This window comes from Cherax quadricarinatus, chromosome 53, assembly GCF_038502225.1.
Source record: "Cherax quadricarinatus isolate ZL_2023a chromosome 53, ASM3850222v1, whole genome shotgun sequence".
Classification (NCBI taxonomy): domain Eukaryota; kingdom Metazoa; phylum Arthropoda; class Malacostraca; order Decapoda; family Parastacidae; genus Cherax; species Cherax quadricarinatus.
This window is the reverse complement of record NC_091344.1, coordinates 20,559,118-20,581,340: the sequence shown is the minus strand read 5'-3', so window position 1 is coordinate 20,581,340 and position 22,223 is coordinate 20,559,118. Positions and strand designations below refer to the sequence as shown.

Sequence of the window (22,223 nt, the reverse complement as noted above, 5' to 3'; positions counted from 1 at the left end):
AATTATGTTTTGTATTTCATGAGATCTTTTACTAAAACAAAACAAAAAAATACAGAAAGCAAACTATGTTATGAAAATATCAAAATCTGGTTGGCAACAACGGCGCGGCACTAAGCTCTATTATTTCACAATGTTTCGTTTAATAATCACAATACCGTACAGTACTATTAGGAGCCTCTGGTCAAGATCGAATCCTCAAACTTCATTGTTATCTATACAGGCATATACGAAAAACACGAGGCAAGAATGTAAATTTGGCAAGAGAAGCATCCTGCTGACCACACAGCCCAACCTACTTAACAGGTAGACATAAGATTGTGGAGCACAGGATAATACACCGAGAGGTGTATATCTCTTCTCATTTTTATGCTAATAGTTTATCTTAATCCCTATTTTAGGGATTGACGCAGTATTGTATGGTGGCGCACAGGTTATATGCAGCCTGAATAACCCTTGTGTAGTCGAAAGGGCTTCAAACAGAATAAAGAAAGGAAGTGTGGCATTGTGTGGGTGTGTGGTTGGGAGAGCTGGATACAAGCTCAGCCATATGAGTGAGTGCAGGCACAGCACACACACACCGTCATGGCTCAACACATAAGTTACTTCTCACCAGGACCTGCAAAAATACCAGACGAGGTAAGAAAGTCTCATAGTGACGATTTACGATCCCTCTTTTAAAGGATGTCAGTTGTCATTTTTTTTAGTGTGAAGATGAGACGCACTGCACGAATTAATTATGCATAGAACGAATTTTAGGGAGTGCAAAGCCATGCGCTACAACCAACAGTGGAATTAGCCACAACCATGTATTTATATTTCATTTAATGGACTTAATTAAGTTGCTGTGGTATTTGAGATAGCAAGTGGTTTACAAAGCTGTTATGCTTGAGGGACCACAAATTGATTTTTTGCTTTATCACGTCCCTTGCTGGAGTAAATTAGAGATTATCATGCATAGTGGCCTGACCTTCGTGACCTTCAACGAAATTTCCACTGGCTTGGGTGCGAACTGTCCTTCAGACAACTAAAGTTTGAAATTGATGCAGTGAGATTCGAGTCCAAGCAGGAAGAGTTGTGTGTTGAAGGGTTGGTGGGGACAATACACAAATAACCCGCACATGAGAGGAGGTTACAACGATGTTAAAGTCCGACGTAAACTACTACTACTCTCCCATGTGAGGATTATTTGTGTATTGTTCCAGTCACGGTATTGTGCCTTTTTATTTAATGCTGGGGGACATAAGGCTCTTGCATGGTCTCCAGTCCGGCACGATGTTGTTCCTATCATCAACCTCCATGACACTCGTCACCAGCCACCAGGAGCACTTCGCATCACCACCCTTTATCTTACTATAACAGTCAGATGATCAGCATGTGTAAGATGTGGTGTAGAACCTTCTGTTAAACTAAAGTATCTTTTTTTTTTCAAATCATTCAAAACATTCTTTTTTTTACCTGGAGAGAGTTTCGGGGGTCAACGCCCCCGCGGCCCGGTCTGAGACCAGGCCTCATGGTGGATCAGGGTCTGATCAACCAGGCTGTTACTGCTGGCCGCACGCAAGCTGATGTACGAACCACAGCCCGGTTGGTCAGGTACTGACTTTAGGTGCCTGTCCAGTTCTTCTTGAACACAGTTGAATAAAGTCATCACATATTGTTCTGGACAGATATGGAGGAGTTTCAAATTGTCTGTTTTATGTGGCTCGAAGGAAATAGATCAAACTTAGGAGTGAGTTTTAACAAGTCAATGTAGTTGCCATTACTGGTAAGCCAAATGTTTCATGATATTCACTGAAAGGTAACCCACGCTCCGCCAGTGTGGTTAATGCTGTTGCTATGTTATGTTCCATTAGTTGACTCGAGAGATGAACCACGTTTTGTCCTATGATCGTCAAAGTTTTCATGGCTGTATTTAATTGGATTACTCCAGTCAGTAAGTGCTGTAGATTTTTTAATAAATTTTGTTTATATATATAACAACTTGGTTGATCAGGCCCTGATCCACCGGGAGGCCTGGTTGTGGACCGGGTCGCGGGAAAGTTGATCCCTGGAATACCCTCCAGGCGGACTCCAGGTATTATTTTTTTTAATAGTCACATTTTGGCAAGATTGTTTTAATACCTTAACAGTTAAATCGTACAATAATTTTTGAAAAAACAAAATATTAAGTATGGGTTCAGAGCCGAATTTATTCATAACCAAATGGAAAAAAAAATTACTAAACTTTTGAGAGGCCCCTTCAAACTGTAAGTTTGAAGGGGCCCTTCAAACTGTAGTTTGTTGAGCGTATGGTTAAATCCAACCCCGACTCTCTCATTAAATTTCTACTATTGCATTATTCAAATTTGTCTTAAATTTTACCATTTTTTCAGTGTTATTTTTTTTCTCGTTTAACATCAAATTGTTGTGGATGGCCCACTGAAAGATGGTTTACGTCAGTTTGAAGATTTACTGTGTCCTCGATGGACGCCACTCTTATACATATTTTGTTTCGTCTGCAAAGGCTGATATTGTTTCAAGATTTATATCCCTGCCTAAGTTTGATATAGGAATATGAAAGAGGACAGAGGCGAGCACTGTGACTTGAAAAAGATTTTCACAGCGGTAGCTCCTAATTTTTACTGTTACTCTTTAGGTTCTGCTTGTTAAAAAAAGTTAAATATCCATCTGTCCACTTTTCCAGGTATTCATTTTGCATGCATTTTGTGCTCTATTACACCATGGTCGCACAAGACACCCTTTACAAAGTCAGTTCATGCCTCCTCTGCAATTTACTCGTCTCCCAGAGCATCCAAGACCATGTCATTGGCCAGTAGGTAAAATTTTATTTGCTGTTCGTATTCGAAAACGACTACTGCACAACCTGCACCAAAGCAGATAAACTAGACTAGAATTACCCAGCAGTAACGAGTTTACCTGGAGAGAGTTCCGGGGGTCAACGCCCCCGCGGCCCGGTCTGTGAGGCGACAGTGGTCGCCCTCATGGCTTGTTTCCTTCACCTACTTTCACTTGCCTTGTCTGTTTTCCCAGGTACTTCATTCCTTGATGCCGTAGAGGGTTTTTTAAACCAAGCAATTAGACATATTCTGCCCTTCCTTGGATCGTACCTAATTACCTCTGAGTCCAGAGGTACTGTATGACCTCTATGGGTTTAGCACTTCCTCCTAAATATAATATAATATGTATCCAGTAGTGAGTATCATACGGTGGGCACTACTGACTTCACTAAGTGCTGGTACGAGGTAACGGAGCGAGCAATCAGTGTCTATATGACTAATACAAGTTAGAGACAGAGAGGGCTGATGGTGTTAAATGACCTTCCACTTTGGGTGTGAATTATTTGCATATATATTTTTGTTTTTTTGGGCGTCTTGTGAAGACTAACACAGCATCAGGCTGTGCTGATCAGAGTCCGCGCCAGCAAACAAAACCGGTTATCTTAAAATAGATTTAGAGGTTCCAGCGAGTGCGCTCAGCTCCCCCCCCCCCCACCCGCACACCTTATTGAAAGGCTAACTTTGTCAGACCCACAATTAGATTCTTTAAATCCAAATTTGCCCCAATTAAAATTAAAAATTATCAATTATCCAGAGCAATTACCTGCAGTGGGATCTTAGGTTAATCAGTGACTGCTTCACTACTATCCTCTAATCACCTAATCTGACACTCCTCCATTTTCAACCTAATCTTATTATAATAGACAAAATATAACAATGTAGATGGGAATTTGAGATCAAGGAAAGTAGGGGTAGAAAAACATTGTTTCCTATTTACTGAACATTTCAACTATTACAAGAGTTTACGCTTGCATTCCTACAGCTTAATTACTATACAGAAATGGGGCCATATTACTAGGGAGAATGGGTAGGGGAGAAGCAAGAGGTATGTCTAGAATTTGGTCCTTACAATATACTTCAAGTCTAGACTATAATTTTTAAAGGGGTGGACCGGTAAGCCAGCGGAAGGCCTCGGTCAGATGACCAAAAGCTCCAAAGGCGGGTCATCATCTGACTAAGACCCGCGTCAGGAAACATTTGTCCTGTTTCCTGACGAACCTTACCTAACCTAACCTAACTTCAAGTCTATTAACTATATGCAGTCCAGGAGAACACCTTCCTGGCTGTCTCACACCAGTCTCACCTTCCTCTTGACATTCTCGGCTTCATAAATCCTTGATACAAGAGACCTCCTTGATATAAGAGACTTTGATCATTGTTCTGGACAGTCGATCCGGAACACTGATCAAAGTCTGTTACTATCGCTACAAAACACTCTTCCCTTTCCACCACGATTACCATTAGCAGTTCCCCCCACTTAGTCCATTATATATATGAGGGTTCACTACCAGATTTATGAATAACACGGATGAACATATTCAAGAATTTAAAAACAAATTATGTCTCAGCTAAATGTAACTAATCATAAGTAAGTTTATTTAGGTACAGGTACACATAAATAGTTACACAAATTATCATACCTAGTAAATGTATAAGTTACCTAGGATAACCAACAAAGTTGCACAAAGTAACTTATTTCCATTGGGGTGTGTTATGGTACATCATATTTTTTAGATCTGCGAGATCTGCCTTAGGAGATGGGTCTAGGTCAGCATTTCTTAATAGCAGAGGGTACAAGGCCACAACCCAGGTCATCAGCAATTCTTACCAGCACTTAACAACTGGACACTGGCTGGAGCAGTACACAAGTTGGCTGAGGAGAAAACTTTTTCTCTTCTAAACACTTCTCTCTGTGCGAGACTGCGTCTGAGACCACATTCTTGCACCAACATCAATATATATTCAAAATTCGACCTTGCATATTTTTTTGTCAGATGCATTGCGGCTAGGTTTTTTTTTGTGGATTGCTTACTTTTTTTTTTAAGGTGGAGTACCATGGTACTGGCGAATGGCTCTTAGATACATGGTATCGAGTTATCCTCCCCTTCATTAAATCAAACTTGATTATGGCACTCTCTCCAGTGAGTAGTATAGTGGTATGAACCAGTTAGGGCTGTGAGTGTTGCCAGATCCCATGACAGGTGAAGGGGTCAAGGATGGTGCATCATGTTAACAATGAAGGAAGATTATTTTTAGCTTAAAAAAAAAAAAGGCGCAGAGTATAAAATAAAGTTATTGTGTATTTGTACTGTTTTTGTGAAGGATATACAGCGCTCTGTATCACCTATGTGGTTACAAGGGTCTATAGGTCTCTTCTCTTGTTTCTTTTTTCCTCATTTTATATATATATATATATATATAATATATATATATATATATATATATATATATATATATATATATATATATATATAATTATATATACGTATATGTATATTTCATGCTACATAGTTCCACACAAGAGATTAGTGCAAAAACTGAAGAAGCCGGCAGTTGTGGAAAATTGCATTTATCTGAATGTAACTAATTATGTACATAACAGTAAATGATAACATAGATAATTATTATTTATCAATGTTACATAGACAAGTAGGAATTTGGGACACCTAGGTCGCAAAAAATGTCCCCCTTCGATACCTACCACTGTCATAACCACAAGTTGCTCTGGCCCTATTAATTAAATGAAATATACATACACCAGGAATACTGGTAAATATATAAATTTGTGGACTGTATATTAAAAATAAATGGTTATATATATACACAATTACATAACAGAAGGAAAATATATCTTAATATCACTCAACAATTTGACTGGATATTAAGTTGCATCATACTCAGAAAAACCTCACTAACTAAATTTATGAAAACACTGGCCAGAATTATACACAAATCTAGAGAGCTTATCTGAGGTTCCTGGAGCTGTCTTGTCCAGTCGTCTGATATCTCAAGTTATGCAGGAATGCACATCCACCAATTTCGCCTCCTATTTGAGAGGTGTCAACACAATTTTAACCTCTAGAGCACGAAAAATTCTTCCCATTACACCAACGTTGTATCCAATTCAAAACCAAGATGGCGAGTCTTGTCTGCGCAGACGCAGGCTTTCCGTTTTCTATGACATAAATATTATTAAATACAGTATGGCCATCTATTTACATATAAATACTGAATTTCTGGAAAATATATACAGTATTTTCCACAGCAGTAATGACAGGAAATGCACTGCGATGGATTAGGGAATAGCACTAACATCCCATATCATAAAAATCTTTGAAAGGGTCCTAAGAAGCAAGATCGCCGCCCATCTAGATACCCATCAATTAGACAACCCAGGGCAACATAGGTTTAGAGCAGGTTGCTCCTGTCTCTCAGCTACTAGATCACTACGACAAGGTCCTACATACACTAGAAGACAAAGAATGCAGATGTAATATATACAGACTTTGCAAAAGCCTTCGACAAGTGTGACCATGGCGTAATAGTGCACAAAATGCGTGCTAAAGGAATAACAGGAAAAGTTTGTAGATGGATCTATAATTTCCTCAAACAGAACACAGAGTAGTAGTCAACAGAGTAAAGTCTGAGGCGGCTACAGTGAAAAGCTCTGTTCCACAAGGCACAGTACTCGCTCCCATCTTGTTTCTCATCCTCATATCTGACATAGACAAGGATGTCAGCCACAGCACCGTGTCTTCCTTTGCAGATGACACCAGAGTCTGCATGACAGTGTCTTCCATTGCAGACACTGCAAGGCTCCAGGCGGACATCAACCAAATCTTTCAGTGGGCTGCAGAAAACAATATGAAGTTCAACGATGAGAAATTTCAATTACTCCGATATGGTAAACATGAGGAAATTAAAACTTCATCAGAGTACAAAACAAATTCCTTCCACAAAATTGAGCGAAAAACCAACGTCAAAGACCTGGGAGTGATCATGTCGGAGGATCTCGCCTTCAAGGACCATAACATTGTATCAATCGCATCTGCTAGAAAAATGACAGGCTGGATAATGAGAACCTTCAAAACTAGGTATGCCAAGCCCATGATGACACTCTTCAGGTCGCTTGTTCTATCTAGGCTGGAATATTGCTGCACACTAACAGCACCTTTCAAGGCAGGTGAAATTGCTGACCTAGAAAATGTACAGAGAACCTTCACGGCGCGCAAAACGGAGATAAAACACCTCAATTACTGGGAGCGCTTGAAGTTCCTGAACCTGTACTCCCTGGAACGCAGGTGGGAGAGATACATGGTTATATACACCTGGAAAATCCTAGAGAGACTAGTACCGAACTTGCACACGAAAATCACTCACAACGAAAGCAAAAGACTCGGCAGACGATGCAACATCCCCCCAATGAAAAGCAGGGGTGTCACTAGCACGTTAAAAGACAATACAATAAGGGTCAGGGGCCCGAGACTGTTCAACTACCTCCCAGCATACATAAGGGGGATTACCAATAGACCCCTGGCTGTCTTCAAGCAGGCACTGGACAAGCACCTAAAGTCGGTACCTGACCAGCCGGGCTGTGGCTCGTACGTTGGATTGCGTGCAGCCAGCAGTAACAGCCTGGTTGATCAGGCTCTGATCCACCAGGAGGCCTGGTCACAGACCGGGCCGCGGGGGCGTTGACCCCCGGAACTCTCTCCAGGTAAACTCCAGGTAAATACCTGACAGGAAGGAAACGAGTGATGGTACGTGACGAGATATCGGTGGGTTCTTGTGACGAGCGGGGTTCCACAAGGGTCAGTCCTAGGGGTTCTGTTTCTAGTATATGTGAATGACATGACTGAAGGGATAAATTCAGGTGTTTTGTTTGCAGACGATGTGAAGCTAATGCGGAGAATTCAAGCGGATGAGTATCAGGTAGGACTACAAAGGGATCCGGACAGGCTGCAAGCCTGGTCTGACAAATGTCTCCTGTAGTTTAACACCAGCAAGTGCAAAGTCATGAAGTTTGGGGAAGCTCAGAGAAGACTGCAGATGGAGCACATGAGAATTTCAGTGAGGAAGGGTAAATTCAAAAATTTATTTCTTTGCATAGTATACAATATGTAGTTACGTGTAGTAAAACTGTTAAGCACAAAGAAAGCCACTAGCAAATGGGATTAAGTCGAGCGTATGAGAGAATCGCATGTACCACTACAAGGCAATGTTACATGTACTGCTGCAAGACTAATAATTATGTATTGTTGCAGGTGCTTGCACAGGTGCAAGAACAACTGATAAACTTCGATACCACTGGCGTAAGCATCATGGAACTTTCTCACCGATCTAAGGATTTTGCAAAGTTCATGGATAAAACCGAGGCTGTTGTCAGAGATTTGCTGTAAGTACTTGTTAAACAGGGTAAACCTTAAAGTTCAGCCACAGGATCTAAATGTTCCTTAAAAACACGTATTTACGAAAACCCACAGGTGTGTACCAGACAACTATCGTGTGCTCTTCATGCAAGGTGGCGGATCAGGACAGTTTGCTGCAGTCCCTCTCAACCTCATCTCCAGGACGGGCAAAGCAGATTACATAGTTACCGGTGAGTAGCAATGGGAGGGATAGAAAGATAAACAGACATAATTGGGGTAAAGAGGGAAGAAAATGGGAAGAGAAAGATTTATAGAAAGAGGGAGGGAGAGAAATGAGGAAGAGAGGTGCCAGTAAATGAAGGGAAGAGGAAGGAAAACATGTAGTGAGATATCTAATTAATAGCAATTCCCTGGACAGGATATGAGAATGGTGAAAGGGGTGTCTTTCACATTTATGTACACTCATTCATCATAAAGTTGATTAGCTGGAAACTCTTGAACAATGCAGGTGAATTAACATTCACACACACAACTGGGGAGAACTCTGGCACATCTAAAACAGATTACACTTACTGCTATAGTTGTACCTCGCAGACAAGTGGGACAGTGGGTCCCTGCACTGTTCCTGTTCTGTCTACCAACGAGCACAGATTTACCGCCGACGTCGTCACTGCTCCTCTAACACTATTAACTTTATCTTCCCTCCTTGCTGACAGTCCCCACCTTTACTCAGACTCCCTCTCTGACTTTTTGACAGCAATCGATTTATTACACAAACTTTGATAATACTTCCTTTAGCTCTCACAGCCCTTCTTAACTATACACCTGTTATCCTCTCCACCCTTGTTTATAATATGACCCTGCATCGCCCCCTGCCCTGCAGAGCTGTATGACCCTAATGGGTCATAATGTCCCCTCCTTCGATGCCCACATTCTGTTCCCCAAACACTCACACCTGGATCTTAAATTATTTGAACATAGTTCTTGAAATTATTCAACAAAATACTTCAAGCTAGTACACTGCTTGCGTTATTAAATTTGGTTGCGGACCCTGTGTATGTAAAGAAAAAATTATTGTACCTGACAATGTTAAGTAATTGTTGGTCCACTGGTTTAATTGATTATACACACCAGTCATATTACATAAAATAATAAAATTATGCGAGTGTACATAAAAGACACCCAACTATTACTTGGACTTTACATCTTAACGTCTCCCTATAGGCAGACAATTAATATTGGTCAATAAATAGTTAATTACCTGTTGTGTGAGAATTAAAACACACTGGGAGGCGAAAGCTATTACCATCCATTGCGGCGGTCAATTCTCCATCCGTTAACACAGCGTCTCATTTTCTATTATCAGCATTAATCTGACACTTGCACTATGCATCTGTATTATTCCCGATGTGCCACACATCAACTTATTTCATAGTACCAAATTTATGCTGATATTTCTGTAAGCTTCGATTATGTCTGATTAATTACAACATTGATTAAACCAACGTACATATTACGCCATCACCTGACTTCCAACCCTCAATGTTTTCGTACACAATACATCTCTTTTTAATTCAATAACACTTCCAGGTGTGCAATACATTGTCATTATTCGAATATTAATTTCTTTTTGGCATAACTGCTTTACTTAGCTGATTACCATAAGAGTAAATTATAAGGGATGATGTTTCTTTTGTGGCTGAACATCAGTCACATAAACACTACATTATATCAGAATTTTACAAGCATCAAAGACAGCCAGCTTTGAGAGCATGTTCAGAATAAATGATAAACATAATACATACAGGGTCGTGGTCATCCAAGGCAGCGAAGGAGGCTGCCAAGTACGGGAAAGTCAACTATGTGGTGGCCAAGACTGAGCGCTACACTGGTGTCCCTGACAGGTCCAGTTGGACCTTTGACCCTGATGCCTCTTACGTCTATTATTGTGCCAACGAGACCATTGAAGGTGTGTGCCAAAAAAAAAAAAAATTTGTGCCCTTTCAAACCCAGATAATTGGGCAACATTTGTTTAATTTGGGGGAGGGGGTAAAGGAGGTTTTGTTTGGAGGGGCCTAGACCTCCAGTAAGAATGCGTAGGCAAATGATTGATTTTATGTGCTGTTGGAGTGAGCAAGGTAACATTTACGAAGAGATTCTGGGAAACCGGTTAGCCGGACTTGTATCCTGGAAGTGGGAAGTGCAGCCCTACGCAGTTTTTGAACTACTGTAAGGGTAATTGAGAAGACCTACAGTATTTTTTTAATGCAGTAAATTAAAGAAAAAATGTTATTTGGAGAAAAGACATTAAAATGCGTCATTTTTCAAATCTTTCTAAATTTATTTGAGAATAACCAATGTTCATTATCAATAAATAATCTTAATTATCTTGTAAGATATACTGTGCTAGAGGAGTTGTAATACCTTACCTAGTTGCAATAATGTAATCTTATCAAAATATCTGATTACAATATTAAAGATTCCAGTAAAGTATATTTGTTAATGCCTGTAAAAACATGCACCCTTCCTTCCCAAAACTGGACTTTTTTTTTTTTTTTTTTTTTTTCAAGGCTACAGTTTGGTGGCTACTACAGTCCTATTTATCTCGTCGAGTTTCAAGGTATTGTCAGGAAATTAACATTGGCAAAAAAAAAGTTACACTCTTAAGAATATACCTGAATTTGCATATTTCTTCTTCATATGTGACTCCCAGTTTTCCCATGGCAGGTGTGGAATTCCATGACGTGCCCGAGGTGCCCAAGGGAGTGCCCCTTGTATGTGATATGTCTTCAAATTACTTCAGCAAGCCTGTTGATGTGTCTAAGGTATGCTGCAAAAACTAGACTTAGCATATACAGTACAGGTATTTATGTGTACTATACAGTATGTAGTTTATATTATCTATTTTAGATACAGAAAGTTTTTTGTTAGATTAGTTGTGAATTGAAGCCTTAATGATTCGTGCAGTACATTACGTACATCCTAAAATTAACAAACTGACTAAAGGCTCCATGTTTGTGATTAGGCAGTATAGTACATACAGATTAATTTTGTATATCTGATTTAAAATTCCTTTTATTGATGGTACAATATACACTACTGACAAGGTGATGAATATGATAACACTTGGGTATCTATATTGCTAAACTATTTCGCCTGCACATCAGGCTTCTTCAGTCGACTACAGAAAGCAGTCAGTCACCCTCAGTGTTACTGACCCCTCAAACTGAGGGTGACACTGATAGCACCTAACTACTACTACTACTGCTTCCTGTACTCGTCTAGTTGTGGTTGCAGGGGTCGAGTCATAGCTCCTGGCCCCGCCTCTTCAATGGCTGCTACTGGGTCACTTCCTGCTCCATGAGCTTTATCATTCCTCTTCTTAAAGCTATGTGAGGATCCTGCCTCCACTACATCACTTCCCAGACTATTCCACTTCCTGACAACTCTGTAACTGAAGAAATACTTCCTAACATCCCTTGAGTCATCACTTGAGTCTTCAACTTCCAACTGTGACCCCTTGTTGCCCTGTCCCATTTCTTGAACATGACTGAAGAAGCCTGTAGTGCACACAAAACATTTCAGCAGTATAGATACCCAAGCATTTCTAGTGTCTTGTTCACTATTTATTTATTTATTTATTTATTTGAACATGATACAGTGAAGTACAAAGGAATACAGTTATTACAGTGCAACATACCAAAGCCCCTTGTATGCAGAGCATTGCGGGCAGGCTTAAAATTAACTTAAGAATAACTAAGCAATGATATATTCAGTGGTAAAAACATTATTGTAAACAGATAACAATTTAGCACAAATGAGTATTACAAAGACAGGTCATATGGTCATTTACTGTTGCTGAGCATTCAGTAGAATGGAGTATTCTGTTAGGTAATGTAATTACTATAAAAAAAAAACTTGTAAGCAACATTCAAATTACATGACACCTTCAAAAGATTGGTTAGCTTATTGCCTAAAGTTGCATGTCTTAATTTTTATAAACCTTGTAGTTGTATAGCAAAAATAAGCTGTTATTATTGTGAATTTGCTTTGTATAATCACATGTTATTAAAAATTAATAAGTCATAGATTCATAAAATGGAGAAAAATTAAAAAAACACCTTGTTTGCAATCTTTAGCCAGCATCTAGTATATATGATTAAAGTGCAGTGCTGTATTAAATAAACACTGCAGTTTAAGTAATACAAATTGTATTGTAAATGTATGTTTATTTTTTTCAGTATGGACTTATTTATGGAGGAGCTCAGAAAAACATAGGCTGTGCAGGTGTAACACTTGTTATTATCAGGGAAGATCTATTGGGAAAGCCACAACCTATATGCCCAACTATTTTGGATTACACCATTATGTCAAAGAATAAATCGCTCTACAATACTCCACCTTCATTTGCGTAAGTCAAGACTAAAAGTTGAAATATTTTTTTTATCATTGTAGGTTTATTATGTTACTGTAGGGTAATACATGACAGTTTGGAAGAAATTGCACTCTCAAAAGAAAAAAATTGACCATCAGGGGATTGCCTAACTTAGAATACATCATGTATTTTTCCATTTCCTCGTATTTATTTAAATACCCTTTGATGTCTATTGCTGTAATGTGACTGCAGATTATTCAGTGTAACCATAATAATGTCTTGACTCTGTTGAAAGCAATGGATAATGAAATGGTTCTAGCGATTTGTCATACGAAACCAAATCCTTAACTTAAATCTTGAATTAATTTCTGCTGTTTCAGTAATAACCTTTACCTGATTAGATAAGCCGTAGTCTTTAAAGGCTTTGTAGAAGAAGTTAGATGCCTGGCTGCATACAGTGGTTGCCACAAAATTATATTCACTTGCCCTTGTGAAAATTTTTTTTTTTTTTGATTTCTAACATTTTCAAAATTTGATGCAAAAAGGTTTGAACATCGAATTTCTCATTTTTCTGAATTCGTTCTGGCCCATATGTTCCCTTCTACCCATGTTCAGGATAAATCGTGCACCTTTATATCGGTCACATATTGCTTTCTAATCTTATTCTTAAGGCAGAATACCATGATGAGCAGGAGTAATCTTTGTTATAGCACAAGAGCCATGATATGATTATTTTAGTAAGTAAGCGCCGTATCTGCCTATACGTATTGGAATTTTAACTTCCGTATTAAATTTAATACATATTCGCAATTAGTTCACATGAAATGCAAAAGTTAACAAATGTTTCTAGACATTCACCAAGGTATTGAAAAAGGATCCTCATCATACATTACAGTAAAAATATTAACTCTTAAGTTTTGTTTTTGATCCAGATAGTATTGCTTCATTTTCCAGAGATGCAGAGAAAGTTTGCTGTCTATACAATTCTAGTTTAAACAATAACATGATAGCTCTGTTCTTTGAATTTCCAGTCTAGCTGATACTAAAAGGGCTCTATCATCAGCATACAGTACGAGTTTACATTTGGCACTAATTGGTCTAGCCACTAAGTGGATGGGTGACCACATGGACACTGTCAAAGGACCTCAGTTGGCCAGATTTCCTGTTCAAGACAAGCACCTGCATACTTTAAATACTATGATCTTGTTAGTTATTTTATTAATAATTATGTTTAGTACATACTTGTTATGAATAGCAAAGCCTTGATTTAACAGATTTTGGATTTGACAAAATCCGTTTCCAGATAACAACCAGAAACGGACAGTTCATTAAATTCAGAAATGTCCGTTATTGTTATGGCCCCCTGGGTAAACTGCTTTTTTTATTTTTCAGACTGTTGGCTTTAATGGACACACCCTTTTCTCTCCTTTAGTTTATTAAATGTCCAAAGTCTAAATAGTGGACAAAAATCCTTAAACAGAATCCATAAAGGAAAAAAAAATCCATTGTTTCTAAAATTGTCCATTATTGTTGCAGTTCACTGGGTAAATTGACCAGAATTCCATCATTGCTATGGTCTTAGAAATAAAATTGAACAGTCAACATTACCAGATAGCCTCTACCCATTAGTCCTTTCAACTGAATTTTCACTGTAGTAATACAACTACTACTAATAATAATCTTTAATGAGGTGTCCCTACTTCTGAATTTATAGAGAATTATAAACTTCATAACATCTAAATTATTATATTTCAGAATTCATGTGCTTGGAGAGGTGTTAGCTTGGGTGAAAAAGGAAGGTGGCATGGCGGAGATGGAGAGACGATCAGTACAAAAGAGCAAAATGATCTATACCATCATAGACAACTCTAGTGGCTTCTACAGTAACAACATACAGCCTAGAAGTAGGTCAGTCAACATTTTATTCATCTTTTGTTTTACACTGGCCTTATTTTAATTCCTATTTTGTAGATTATAATACTAATTGTTATATGTCAGGTGAATTGTAACCTTTTGATGCATATGCATTCAGTAGTCTTTAAACTTAATTATACTCTAGCACTAAGGATAAACACAAAAGTATAGATCTTTAAATGTTATACAGTTTACTTTAAACCATATTTTAGGTTTTGATAGTGCACAAGAGAATTTCAGCAGTTAATAGGCTTAAATTAAACCTGAAAAATTATGATGTACTTTAGATTCAGTTAACTAAAGGGAGTCTACTACGTGAGGCTTTAATTAGGAGGCCGAGGTGTTTACCTGGAGAGAGTTCCGGGGGTCAACGCCCCCGCGGCCCGGTCTGTGACCAGGCCGCCTGGTGGATCAGAGCCTGATCAACCAGGCTGTTACTGCTGGCTGCACGCAATCCAACGTACGAGCCACAGCCCGGCTGGTCATGTACCGACTTTAGGTGCTTGTCCAGTGCCAGCTTGAAGACTGCCAGGGGTCTGTTGGTAATCCCCCTTATGTATGCTGGGAGGCAGTTGAAACAGTCTCGGGCCCCTGACACTTATTGTATGGTCTCTTAACGTGCTAGTGACACCCCTGCTTTTCATTGGGGGGATGTTGCATCGTCTATTGCTTTCGTAGTGAGTGATTTTCATGTGCAAGTTCGGTACTAGTCCCTCTAGGGTTTTCCAGGTGTATATGATCATGTATCTCTCCCACCTGCATTCCAGGGAATACAGGTTCAGGAGCCTCAAGCACTCCCAGTAATTGAGGTGTTTTATCTCCGTTATGCGTGCCGTGAAGGTTCTCTGTACATTTTCTAGGTCAGCAATTTCACCTGCCTTGAAAGGTGCTGTTAGTGTGCAGCAATATTCCAGCCTAGATAGAAAAAGTGACCTGAAGAGTGTCATCATGGGCTTGGCATCCCTAGTTTTGAAGGTTCTCATTATCCATCCTGTCATTTTTCTAGCAGATGCGATTGATACAATGTTATGGTCCTTGAAGGTGAGATCCTCCGACATGATCACTCCCAGGTCTTTGACGTTGGTGTTTCGCTCTATTTTGTGGCCAGAATTTGTTTTGTACTCTGATGAAGATTTAATTTCCTAGTGTTTACCATATCTGAGTAATTGAAATTTCTCATCATTGAACTTCATATTGTTTTCTGCAGCCCACTCAAAGATTTGGTTGAGGTCCGCCTGGAGCCTTGCAGTGTCTGCAATGGAAGACACTGTCATGCAGATTCGGGTGTCATCTGCAAAGGAAGACACGGTGCTGTGGCTGACATCCTTGTCTATGTCAGATATGAGGATGAGGACCAAGATGGGAGCGAGTACTGTGCCTTGTGGAACAGAGCTTTTCACCGTAGCTGCCTCGGACTTTACTCTGTTGACTACTACTCTTTGTGTTCTGTTTGTGAGGAAATTATAGATCCATCGACCAACTTTTCCTGTTATCCCTTTAGCACGCATTTTGTGCGCTATTACACCATGGTCACACTTGTCGAAGGCTTTTGCAAAGTCTGTATATATTACATCTGCATTCTTTGTCTTCTAGTGCATCTAGGACCTTGTCATAGTGATCCAATAGTTGAGACAGACAGGAGCGACCTGTTCTAAACCCATGTTGCCCTGGGTTGTGTAATTGATGGGTTTCTAGATGGGTGGTGATCTTTCTTCTTAGGACCCTTTCAAAGATTTTTATGATATGGGATGTTAGTGCTATCGGTCTGTAGTTCTTTGCTATTGCTTTACTGTCCCCTTTGTGGAGTGGGGCTATGTCTGTTGTTTTTAGTAACTGTGGGACAACCCCCATGTCCATGCTCCCTCTCCATAGGATGGTAAAAGCTCGTGATAGGGGCTTCTTGCAGTTCTTGATGAACACCAGAGTTCCATGAGTCTGGCCCTGGGGCAGAGTGCATGGGCATGTCATTTATTGCCTGTTTGAAGTCATTTGGCATCAGGATAACATCAGATAGGCTTGTGTTAACCAAATTCTGTGGCTCTCTCATAAAAAATTCATTTTGATCTTCGACTCTCAGTCTGGTTAGCGGCTTGCTAAAAACTGAGTCATATTGGGACTTGAGTAGCTCACTCATTTCCTTGCTGTCATCTGTGTAGGACCCATCTTGTTTAAGTAGGGGCCCAATACTGGACGTTGTTCTCAACTTTGATTTGGCATAGGAGAAGAAATACTTTGGGTTTCTTTCGATTTCATTTATGGCTTTTAGTTCTTCCTGCGATTCCTGACTCCTATAAGATTCCTTTAGCTTAAGTTCGATGCTTGCTATTTCTCTGACCAGTGACTCCCTACGCATTTCAGATATATTGACCTCTTTTAGCCGCTCTGTTATTCTTTTCCGTCGCCTGTAAAGGGAGTGCCTGTCTCTTTCTATTTTATATCTACTCCTCCTTTTTCTTAGAGGAATAAGCCTTGTGCATACATCGAGTGCCACTGAGTTAATCTGTTCTAGGCATAAGTTGGGGTCTGTGTTGCTTAGTCTATCTTCCCAGCTTATATCGGTTAGGACTTGGTTTACTTGGTCCCACTTTGTTTTTGTTATTGAAGTTGAATTTGGTGAATGCTCCCTCGTGACTAATCTCATTATTTCGGTCTGGGGCTCCGCGCATACATGTCTGAACCTCAATTATGTTGTGATCTGAGTATATTGTTTTTGATATGGTGACATTTCGTATCAGATCATCATTGTTAGTGAAGATGAGGTCTAGTGTATTCTCCAGTCTAGTAAGCTCTATTATTTGCTGGTTTAAATTGAATTTTGTGCAGAGATTTAAAAGCTCGTGTGTGTGTGTGTGTGTGTGTGTGAGCTCTCATCAGAGCTGCCTCCTGGTGTTATTACTGCAACAACATTATTTGCTATATTCCTCCATTTTAGGTGCCTTAAGTTGAAATCCCCCAGGAGCAAGATGTTGGGGGCAGGAGCTGGCAGATTTTCCAGACAGTGGTCAATTTTTAACAGCTGTTCCTGGAATTGCTGGGATGTTGCATCCGGAGGCTTGTAGACTACCACAATGACTAGGTTTTGGTTCTCGATCTTTACTGCTAAAACTTCCACTACATCATTTGAGGCATTAAGCAGTTCTGTGCAAACAAGTGACTGAAGTGTTGAAGAGAGAGGGAATATTTTAAGTTGTTAAATGTACAATAGGCCTAGGTAATAATAGTATATGTGGGATTTTGGTATTCTTGTTTTTTCAAGGACTTCACAAGCACACCAGGGTGTAAATGTAACAACAATGATGAAGAAATATTAAAGTTTATATTCTCAAGAGAACCAGTATGATCATCAGGATCATAAGCTCTAGAATAAAGATGTTATTTCAACTTAGACTTGAAAGTATGAACAGATTCCTGACTGTGTTAACAGACACTGGTAACAGGTTAAACAATCAAGAAGCTACATAAAAGGCTTTTTCTTCAAATGATTCCTTCCCAACAGCACAAAGCTTCATAAATCCAATAGGGTCCGTGGCAATTTGCAGAAGCATTCCCAAGCCCGGTGTTGATGAAATTAATTTAAAAATTCTTTGTTTGGGTGTTGCTTTGTGTAATACTTTTATACTCGTGTATACTGTTAACTTAATTTTTTTTTTTCTGCATCAGATCCTACATGAATGTGGTGTTCCGTGTAGGTGAAGGTGGTGGTAATGAGGAGCTAGAGAAGAAGTTCTTGGAGAAGGCAGCCCACCAAGGTCTTCTCTCACTCAAGGGCCACAGGTAACTGCTACCAACACTTCATTGCCACACCTACTTTATGCCATAGCTTCTCCTAGGTGCTTCGTGACTTTTCATGTTTCTTCTTGCTTAAAAAGAAAACTTGTGTTTAGTATTGTTATTATTAGAGATGTATCTTGATGTCTTTAATGTTTAGTAGTAATCAATTAAAAAAAATTTACACAAATTTTTGTTTGCTATAGTACTACTGTATTTCCACTTTTCTTTCAACAAATTGACCGTGTCCCACCAAAGCAGGGTAGCCCAAAAAGAAAAACAAAAGTTTCTTTTTTTAACTTTAGTATTGTATACAGGAGAAGGGGTTACTAGTCCCTCGCTCCTGACTTCCACTTCTCGTGGGGAATATTTTGTGAAAAACTGTAATGGTGATCATTTAGTTATTTAGATAACATACTGGTACATAGTCTGTTAAGACACTCTTGCACCAAGAGTTGTGTTGATAGCATTGAATGCACAAGAGTTTGGATCAAACACTTATAAGAATCTCATTAAGGATTCTGTCCAGTAACCTAAAGATATTCCTAATGTTTAAGAAAGTCACATACTTGATCAAATGGGTAACTTTGTTAATACTCTGATAGTCATCCACAAAAGAAGTTAGTCTGTTAGGTCTTGATTGCCACAGCTTGCTGTGAAACTTCAAAAATGCTTTCCTCCATCAGGTTTATAACATTTGTAATGAATCAGATATTGCTGCATACATAGAACCATCAAAATCTTTTAACAGTAAGTGGTACATCTATCCTTTCATCCGTTTGTCCATTCAAGGGAAGGATGCAGAGCTGTGTTCCTTTAAGCTCTATTAATAAACTAAATGGTACTTTATTTTTTAGCAGGTTGTGTAGACACAACTACCTACATACAGTACAGTATTGTACCTGTATTTAAAATTATAGTTCAGTCAAACACAAAGCAGTAAAGTCAGTTTTCAGAATTGCATTTTGAACTGATGCTGCTTGCATTTGGTGTACTGAGTATTTTTGTACCAAGATTTTGATCCTAGGTATGAAACTCTTAGTTATATAAACTGGAATTATACTTTCCAAGTTTCTGGGAGATACATGAATTTGTCTGCCCAAAATGCACTGCATGCTAGTGGTTTTCTTTTGTGCCTAACAGTATTTTATTACATGTAATCTACATAACCTGTATGCTGCAATTTTTTTTTTTTTTTTATTAGCACACTGGCCGATTCCCACCAAGGCAGGGTGGCCCGAAAAAGAAAAACTCACCATCATTCACTCCAACACTGTCTTGCCAGAAGGGTGCTTTATACTACAGTTTTTAAACCGCAATATTAACACCCCTCCTTCAGAGTGCAGGCACTGTACTTCCCATCTCCAGGACTCAAGTCCGGCCTGCCGGTTTCCCTGAATCCCTTCATAAATGTTACTTTGCTCACACTCCAACAGCACGTCAAGTATTAAAAACCATTTGTCTCCATTCACTCCTATCAAACACGCTCACGCATGCCCGCTGGAAGTCCAAGCCCCTCGCACACAAAACCTCCTTTACCCCCTCCCTCCAGAAAAATATTATCATTATTAATTCTATGCTTGTCACTAGGTGGAGCTTTTACAGATATTTTCTGCTTCCTTAATCTAAAGTAATGTCAGTCTCATTTCAGATAATATTACTAGATTCTTTCGACAGATCCGTGGGTGGGATCCGCGCATCTCTGTACAATGCCATCACCATTGATGACACTCAACGGCTGGCAAACTTCATGAAGAACTTCAGGGAGGAGAACAAAATCTAACACTGTTTAGTTTTCTTGTATATTTCTGAGTACTGTATTTGCTCATACTATATAAAAAATTTTCAAATGTATGCTTTTTACCTTTATATTTGTAGGGTTCATGCAATTGGTGCAAACTATTTACAACTATTTTGTTTTTAGACTGGAGTGCAGAAACCCTGGACAGTCCTAGGGATGGGTGATAAGGAGGAGATGGAGGGAAGGGTGTACGAATCAAGGATAAAAAGGAAGAGAAAGAGTAAAAGTATGGAAAATGAAGAGAAAAGATGACAGGACTATTATGAGACATTAAACCTGTGAACACAGAGGTTGTTGAAGAATGTCTTTACTTTTCTTGGTATAAATGCCAAGGGTATGCTGAAGTATCAGTATCAGTATCAGTGGGTATCAGCCCAAAACTGGGTATAGGCAAAATTTTTGGTATTGTCCTATCCTTGATAAAGGCATCATTGCCATTTCATCATTTATTGAAGTACAGCATGTATTTACATGAAAGTTTTTGCATTAATTGTTAATGCTTATATTCTCTTGGTACAGCCTCCAGAGAAGGGGTAAGAGGGGTAGAATGAAAGGAGTGGAGGATGGGAAAGGTAAGGAATGAAATGAATGGAGGGCAGGAGGGGTGAGGAAGAGGAAAAATGAAGAAAAGGAGGCAATAAAAGGTGTGAATGGTAAATGATAAATATTTTGTTGGGAAAATTTGAAAAACAGAACTAAAATAAACAATATAATTATCTTAAATAAAAAAAGAAATAAAAGTATAATTACTACTGTTGACTGGTGTAAAATTATCAGAAATTTTATAGGTTTATAAAAAACATATTTGTATAAAGGCTGGTTATAAATTTAATCTGTAGACATGATATTTTTTACATAATTATGGCTGAAGTATCATTTTAAAAATAAAAGTTATATTAGGGATGATTATGACTGGTCTCTGGGTTAGTTGTCAGGAGTACCAAGTGACTTGCTAGTTTGTTTTGCAGTTGGTGTTGCGAGGCACTCGCTTGAACTTGGCAGTGTTGACCATGTGTTGTCTGAGCCTTGCCCTGCAGCCTGCCACCAGTTTGCCCCGTGGGCGTGGAGAGCGGGTCATAACCCACGCCCACTCTGCCCGCAACCCAGGGAATTCTGCGCAGGAGTAGAGGCAGGCGACGTTGGTGTAGTCTGTCCACACCACCCACACATTCAATGGAGGCACTGTCACCACACACAGGCAGGAAAAGAGAAACGATAACATGAGAACAGATCACTACTACATGTAATGGCCCATACTAGGCATATCTAACTCACAGCCAGCCCATCCCAAGGAATTTGATTCAGTGGTCCTGGCTGATAATACTGAAGTGATGATAATAGTCTAGGATAAGCTGAACATTTACCACCCATGGTATTGTAACTTCAGGAATGTTATTTATGTGAAGCACTAAACCATGTGGGTAGTTCAGTTCTAAGTGGCATAAAAAGAAAATAAATGTTAATAAATGGTTATGCAGTGGTACCTAGACTTTTGAGTTTAATTTGTTCCATGACCGAGCTCATAACTCAATTTGCTCTTGATATCAAATCAATTTTCCTCGTTGAAATTAAATGAAATGCCCCCAAAATCCACCCCAATTATTTTTGTTATGGGTTTTTAAATAAAAATGTATTTATAAATAAGAAATACTGTATACTCCACCAACCATCTCTACTCCACCCACCACCATCTCTACTCCATCCACCACCATCTCTACTCCACCCACCACCATCTCTACTCCACCCACCACCCTCACTGCTCTACCCACCACCCTCACTGCTCCACCCACCACCCTCACTGCTCCACCCACCACCCTCACTACTCCACCCACCACTGTCTCTACTCCACCCACCACCGTCACTACTCCACCCACCACTATCAGCAAAAAATCGACAAAACGATGGCTTATAACTCGGAAAACTCGTAAGCTGGGGCACTCGTAAGTCAAGGTACCACTGTATAGTTATGTACTAACCTACACAACTTTGGTTGTGGAGCACATTTAGCTGGGAAAATTCATATAACCACAGAGTATTTTTTAACTATTAACCTGACACGAGTGGTATTAACTTTTGGCTGTTACGTGTCTTGCATCCCTGCCTATCTCAACATTCATAGTAGTATCAGATTCCTTTAGTGCTGTACAGGCTAGCCCCCA

At 39.3% G+C, this 22,223-nt stretch overlaps 1 protein-coding gene across 2 annotated transcripts; it reads left to right on the top strand.

Moving 5' to 3' along the window:
• Positions 1-478: 478 nt before the first annotated feature.
• Positions 479-20,115, top strand: LOC128692363 (probable phosphoserine aminotransferase). 2 transcript variants are annotated; one of them, XM_053781505.2, is made up of 9 exons: positions 479-636; positions 8,102-8,232; positions 8,321-8,436; positions 10,014-10,175; positions 10,934-11,031; positions 12,448-12,617; positions 14,337-14,489; positions 18,156-18,269; positions 19,941-20,115. In XM_053781505.2, the coding sequence occupies exons 1-9, from the start codon at positions 583-585 to the stop codon at positions 20,044-20,046; spliced, it is 1,104 nt and encodes a 367-aa protein (XP_053637480.2). In that variant the 5' UTR covers positions 479-582; the 3' UTR covers positions 20,047-20,115. The 2 variants fall into 2 exon arrangements, with proteins under 2 accessions (XP_053637480.2, XP_069952539.1); XM_070096438.1 differs by lacking the exon at positions 8,102-8,232 and having other exon boundaries at positions 549-636.
• The last annotated feature ends 2,108 nt before the right edge of the window (positions 20,116-22,223 follow it).